General features: G+C 46.7%; 1 protein-coding gene across 3 annotated transcripts; it reads right to left on the bottom strand.

Annotated features, from left to right (window-relative positions):
• Window positions 1-386: 386 nt before the first annotated feature.
• gpr101 (G protein-coupled receptor 101) lies at window positions 387-2,983 on the bottom strand. 3 transcript variants are annotated; one of them, XM_023794929.2, is made up of 4 exons: window positions 2,882-2,983; window positions 2,468-2,761; window positions 2,159-2,283; window positions 387-1,901 (listed from the first exon to the last, which is right to left on the bottom strand). In XM_023794929.2, exon 4 carries the CDS (start codon window positions 1,874-1,876, stop codon window positions 620-622), a length of 1,257 nt encoding a protein of 418 aa, XP_023650697.1. In that variant the 5' UTR covers window positions 1,877-1,901; window positions 2,159-2,283; window positions 2,468-2,761; window positions 2,882-2,983; the 3' UTR covers window positions 387-619. The 3 variants fall into 3 exon arrangements, with proteins under 3 accessions (XP_023650697.1, XP_023650696.1, XP_023650699.1); XM_023794928.2 differs by lacking the exon at window positions 2,882-2,983 and having other exon boundaries at window positions 2,159-2,278; window positions 2,468-2,871; XM_023794931.2 differs by lacking the exons at window positions 2,159-2,283; window positions 2,882-2,983 and having other exon boundaries at window positions 2,468-2,871.
• Window positions 2,984-6,671: the final 3,688 nt, after the last annotated feature.

Genomic DNA, 6,671 nt, shown 5'->3' with positions numbered 1-6,671 from the left:
ACAAATTCTATTTTCACTTTGTCTACGTTGTAACACAAAATAATTACTTTGCTGAATACACTGAATCACACAGTATTTTGAGGTAATGTTTTTCACAACCTATGAAGTCAACATCCGTTTCATTTTACCAGGGACGTCCCGTGGCACAGCACCACTGATCAAAGGGTGCATTCCAAATACTGACTTAAACGTTTTAAAACGTTGAGGCTCTGTACATACCGCAAATCCGGGTTCTGTAGGTAATGTACAAAGGACTTTAGTGAAGGGGCACCTGACAAAGGGAGGTAGGGAGCTGTTCTTTTCAAGTCTGTGGGTGGAGCATATTAGCTCTGTTTGACCTTAGGATCTAAGAGTCACTGGGAACATATTTGTGTATTTGTGTATTTTCACCCAGCAGTAGAGTCTATGCCGGAAATGAGTCACTAGGAAGCTGAAACAGTTTACCACTGTTTGGGACACCACCAAATCACAGGAGCAACTGCTATTTCGGAAATAATTGAGTTTAACAATATTTTTTCCTAAACTACTAAATCATCTACAATTTGCTTTTTACTAACAGAAAATTGCTAGTAGATGTAGGGGTTAGGGGCAGACCCAAACACTATGACCGACTGTCCTGTCACTTCTCTGATATGAGGCTGATTGAGGTGGTCTCCTTCCTGCTGTCCTTGGACCTTCTCTCTGTCGGGGAGGATGAAACGGTTCCCTCTTCCCAGATGTGCTGGGGACAGACTCGTGCGGCCACCCCCGGTAGGTGCAGGTGGCCAGAGCGAATGTCTGTCGGCCCAGATCCCCGATGGGAGCGCTGGCCATCCCGGATGCAGATGAGGGGGCCGCAGAGCAGGCTGGTGAACTCCTTGCGGACGCTGCGGTGCATGTAGCCGTAGGTGTAGGGGTGCACGCAGCACTGCAGGAAGAAGAGGACAAGCACCAGCGCGGCCAGCCACGACGGCACCGAAGCATGCGAGTGTGCCAGTACTGATCCCAGGATGCTGTAGGGACCCATGCTCATCACGTAAGAGCCTGTGATGATGAACACCACCCGTGCTGCTTTGCAATGGTACTGGAAGCGTCTGTTCCGGCTCCGGCTGGGGTTCCCTTCCAGGGAGGGTGAGGCAGTCAGCTGCTGAGTGTCGGGGCCCTGTGGGGTGGCTGCAGCTATGTGGCGGTCCTGGGGGGGGGCCGAATGGATGGGGTGCACCAGGGCGTTCTGCCTCCTAGCTGCCCGGAACACCATCCAATAGCAGGCTAGCATGATGGTCGCCGGGAGCCAAAATGACAGCGTGGAGAGCAGAGCGGCGTAGGACTGGCTGGAGGCCCAGAAAACGGTGCAGGTTCCGTGCCGCCGGTCGAAGCCAATGGCGCCCCAGCCGTAGAGCGGCGGCGTGCTCTGCAGTGCGCTGACCAGCCATGTGGCAGCAATCAGGTTGGTGCCGAGGTGCGGCGTCATGCGGGTGGGGTAGGAGAGCGGGTGGATGATGGCCAGGTAGCGGTCCACCGACACCACGATTATGGTGTTGACGCCGGTGAAGGCGAAGAGGTGCATGAGCACCACCAGGGCCTGACATAGACGCCTATCCAGCGGCCAGACGCCAGGCAGGGCTGCCGCGATGGCGAAGGGCATCACCAGGACGGTCTGCAGCAGGTCGGCCAGCAGCAGGTTCAGCACGAAGCGATTAGCCACGTGCAGCAACTGCGGCTTGCGCTGAAACACCAGCAGCACCAGCACGTTGCCGAACAGCGAGGTGCACATGATGGCCGAAATCAGCGTCATCTTCACCACACTGGTGGCTGTGGAAGATGGGCTCAGGGTTCCTGGGTCCCAGGTTCCGATGCTGGAGTTATGGCCGCCACCGGCGGGAGAGGAGTGTGACATGCTGGAGCCACGGGCAGTAGCAAGCCTGGAAGTACATGGATAACAGCAAGTGCATCAGGCCCTGGTGATGCAGAGTGCCTATGAAGGGATCTCAGGAGTGTCAAACTGCCTAACCCTAACCTGGAAGAAACTGACCAAAACAGGACAAGACCCCACACACACCCCAAGATACTAGACTCATCTCCCTCTGTCTTTGCACATAATTTCCAATGGAAGGAGACAAAGTGTAAACGTGCTTTCAGAATAATAACACATCTGTCAACATCTCTCTCTTCCACGTACCTCCATGAACTGGAACCGCAAAGCGGTTATGCGGTTAGATCCCGTTTAATGACGCACACGGCTGCATTAATTATAGCCCCTCCGGTGTTTCGGCCCGTTCAAACGTCTCGGATCCATAATCTGTGCTTGAAAAACATAAACATATTGCTGAAACACAGCTTAATTTGCTCAGTTTCACCGCCATGAACGACGTGATACGTCACGATAAATGACAAAAGAAATTTCCAGCTGATATATATAGCTACCACGCCTAAAAACATATCCACCACAGATGGAAATTAACAAACCGGTGGCTGATGAAGGTTTTACCTTGAGGCTGCATCTTGCGTGCGTAGCGCTGCTGGTCCCTGTCGTCCCCTGTCCCCCCGCCACCGCCGCGCGCTGCACGGCCGCCCTTCATCGCCAGGCTGGCGTCACTCACTGCATCTCCCTTTTTAGACGTGTTTATGCGCGGGTCTCCTTCAAAATAGCACAAACGGCTGTTTTTTCCACGCAGAGCAGATGTTGCGATGCTGGGAGGAGCACCGTGTGTTCGACTGTGCTGTGCGGCAGGATCAGCCTACAGCCGCTCCGTCTCTCCGCCGTCCCGAGCAGCACACAGTGCTGTCATTCATTCATTCAGCGAACATAAACATACGTCGTCGGTATAAACATGTAGAATCACATCTTTTAAATTGACTTTGTTTTATAAACGTATTGTCTTATATGGAATATTTAACTTACCATAGTAGAGACATAAAGCCGTCTCCTAACATTCAAAGATATTGTGTATACGACGTGATATTTATAATTACAAAAGGCTTGTAGAAAGGCAATCCGTGAGCTCCCCAGCCGAGGTTAAAGTGGTGCTGTGTCGCCTCCCGCAGGCATCTTACCAACCTGAACACCAACCTGTGGTTCCCCCCCCCCCGCCCCCCGCTGATATCTGACTTGGGCTTTGCTATGTGCTCTGCAATCAGAACCGAATGAACAGAGAATAATTGCAATGAACCTAAATAATACCGCGTTAACTATTAATTACCGCTACCCAGGTGGTGGCAGCGACTGAAAAGCAGTTGTATTCGATTTTTCAAGCCGAAATGATAAAATAAAATAAATATAGGCTACCTACCTTTTTTGTGGACTTTTTTTAAATTAACGCAAATATGACTTACTGGTACTTATGTGCATAAAAGCAGTCGATACTACGCATTGTGTTATCCATACCTATCCAGCTAGTCAACACATATGATGTTTTAAGCTCTTTTCAACAGCCTTAATAGAGTGTCGAGATAAAGGGAGTTGCGGTGACCTTTTATTGGCGCAGCGGTTAAATACCAGGAATAAAAGGGTTTCCGTACTTTAGATATAGGCGAGGAGACATCACTGTTCCCGGAACTAGGTACTTCGTTCGTATCGGTTATAGAAAAAAATCAGCTAGCAGTCATCATAAGTGAGTTTATAAAAGGTTTACTGTGGTGTAAAGTAATACATACATTTTTTTCGTTTTAGGCTTTGTCATCAGCTACTATATATATATTGCTCTTAGCTATAACGCACAATATTTCGCTGGTGGGCAATAATTCGCTGGTAATTCTCCAGTGTCCCCTAATGGTAAAATGCTGTACACTCCGTCCCCCCCCCCCCTCTCTCTCTCTCTCTCCCTACCCTTTCATCTCCAGCAGCCCAGTCCTCACCATTAGAGATTGGAACAAGGGTGGATGGACATATAACATATGAAAGCATAATTTTTAAAAGCAATTGTATTGTGATTATAATTACACATAATTAGACACACTTTGGTGTATTTGTGAAATAACCTTTTTAATTAGCATTTATTTTGGCCCGCCAGTGCTTGCCGTTATTATTATGGCTATGGAAATTTGAAAATGTGAAAAAGGGTCAGGCTTTCATATTTCTTTTGTTTGTCCTGCAGCTATTGTCGCAGAAAAGGTAGTCCACAATCTGCCTTAGATAACTTACATGACCTACACAACACATATTATACCACACACCATGTTTAGAAGTCGTATTTAACCTCAAGCAAGCGTGGAAAAAAAGTCTGCTCATTTAAACAAGTGAAGTGGACTTAAAATAATGATGTGTGCCATTCATGTGAATGCTGTGATGTTATGTGTTAATATGCAGGCGGATTTGGGGACGCTGCTGAAGGGTGGATGGAGAGCTTCTGTCCCTGTCCTAATGGGGCATGTCACATCTCCATTTGGGAAGCAGGAGCGTCAGCACATCCAGGGCGGGGCGCAACACTTAGAAAAGCAGGTGTTTGGAGAAAGGGGAGCGGAGTCCTTTTGTGAGTCAGCCAAGCGATGCATGTTGGCCGCTTGCATGACACCGTGGCCCTTGACCTTTGACCCACTGATCTTTGTAGAGCATGGTTTTAAGAGCACTGTGATGCTGTTGTCGTTTCTGGCCTCCTCTCATCTTGCTTTAGGGAGGGAAAAAAAACCATCACAATAAACAAATAGACCATACATGGCCCTCTTGTGGGAACCGGAGGCGGGCAGAGGTGCCCAGACCTTTCACAGAAGGACAGACAAACAGATAAACAGAGACCCACCAGCAGAGTGAAGGCCGTTCTGGGTCTTGTCTGCAAACCTCCCCTGTCACTTCAGCAGCCCCACACAATACTCTTAGTGTCCCGGCCCCAGACAGTTTGTAAGCAATTACCCATGTTTGGCCCCGAAGGTGTCTGCTCCAGTCAGTAACAGCCATTGTCTCTGGCCAAGCATTGCGTGCACCAGAGACGGTCGCACTCGACAAAGGAGCGAAGTACCCGATTGACGAAAGCCCTCAGTGTTCAAAGGAGATCTTTAAAGTGCTTTTATGGGGCTCTTTCAGGAGATTAACTTGCTCAGAGGGCTACCTGCCATGGACACATTTAGGGTATTCACAGGGGCCACATAAAAGCCTTTCACTGGGGGTACAGCTGCGTGAAACGGCTCCTGAATGCCACAAAAGGCACAAAAGACAACAAACCTCAAGTGTAGAAAAATAAAGTGTCTTCTTAGACGTAGGCCCCCATTGAGTGGAAGGTGATGCCCCCCCCCCTCCTGCCATTGACCACTGAGGAGCTACTGAGCTTCCAGAGAAGGCTGCAGTCTAATTGCTCTGTGGCACGTCGCAGTGTGGGGCAGCGTGCCAAATGATGGCACACATGACTGGCTTCGTGTCATACAGCGGAGACAGCAGCAGCTCAAGCCTGAGAAGAACTCCTCCTGGTTGGGTTCAATGCTTCGGGATCCTGGCAGATACAATGAAACATCTCTATACATAGTGGTCAAATAATGAAGCTTCCTGTGTTGGTCACTGTTTATAAGGAAATGTACCAGACAAGTACCGAGATGCCATATAAACCATTGCTAAACTGTGCAACCAAGTAATGATACATTTTTAATTTGTTTTATCTTCTTTAGTTTATTAAATAATTTAGTTTATTATTACTTATCTGATGCTTGGGAACAATTGAACCTCTAGACTATGTAAGGTGTATAGAGAGTTCATAATAACCATAAAAAGATTATTATTAAACCTTGATGACACAGATATTATGACATTTTAAATAGATTGTACTGTCCCCATAAATAGAAATCACGTCATAATGTTAATGTAAATAGCAAATATAAATAGCTGTATAAGGGAGATACCAGCACAAACCTGGAGTTAGTGATTATGAGTTTTTTCACTCTTTTTTTGACAGCCGCAAAACTGGGGACCCTTATTTTTGAAACTGTGGTCTATCCAGACTGGAGTTTAGGATTAAGTGAAGCCACATCATCCAACATTGCCTGTTCCTACGTTTCTAGAACCCATTTGCACTGTCAGCCTTCATTTTGGAGTATGTTATGTTCTGTCCATGCATCAGTTTTGTTTTTTCTGTAAGCCGCTGGATGTAGGAAATCACACATACAAACTAGCAGAAACACCCTTTACCCTCGCACTGCAGATCTACACGCTCACGCGTATCTGCATTTATCCAAGCACAGACATGTCCACGCAATCCTACGTAGTTAACGAAACATATTAAATTATATCCTGATGACCAGTCTCCCCATGGCAATGAATAAAGTACCAGTATTCTATTCTATTCCATTGTATTCTATTCTATTCTTTTTGATGTGTTTTGTGTAAAAAGGTGGCATACAATCTTTTTTATGAGCGATTTTCTGAGAAATTTGTAATTATTAAATATATATATAGTAAAAAGGAATTTATTCATTTTTAGTGCATATTTTTCATTTTGAAATAATAATAAATTAATTTGATGTCCATCTAATTAATGGTTACTTAATTTGTCAATTACTTTAAAACAGTTAACGGAAAGTCTCCAAAAACATGGAGCTGTGAAGGAGTCTATATTGTGTTCCTGTGTTTCTTTCAAGATTGCCGTTCTGATGAATGGATTTTTTAATAATTGTGAGAGGATGTTTCCCCCGCGCTGTAAGATTTGCTTCTGAACAGCACTGCCAGATGTGCCATTGTGTGTCAGGCTCTACTTAACACCAGCCCGCTGGCG

The sequence above is a fragment of the Paramormyrops kingsleyae genome, chromosome 10, assembly GCF_048594095.1.
Source record: "Paramormyrops kingsleyae isolate MSU_618 chromosome 10, PKINGS_0.4, whole genome shotgun sequence".
Taxonomy (NCBI): Eukaryota; Metazoa; Chordata; class Actinopteri; order Osteoglossiformes; family Mormyridae; genus Paramormyrops; species Paramormyrops kingsleyae.
This window is presented reverse-complemented; position numbering and strand designations above follow the sequence as displayed.

Excerpts from the sequence above, each read along its gene's own strand:
- gpr101 (XM_023794929.2), bottom strand. The coding sequence starts at position 1,876 with ATGTCACACTCCTCTCCCGCCGGTGGCGGCCATAACTCCAGCATCGGA.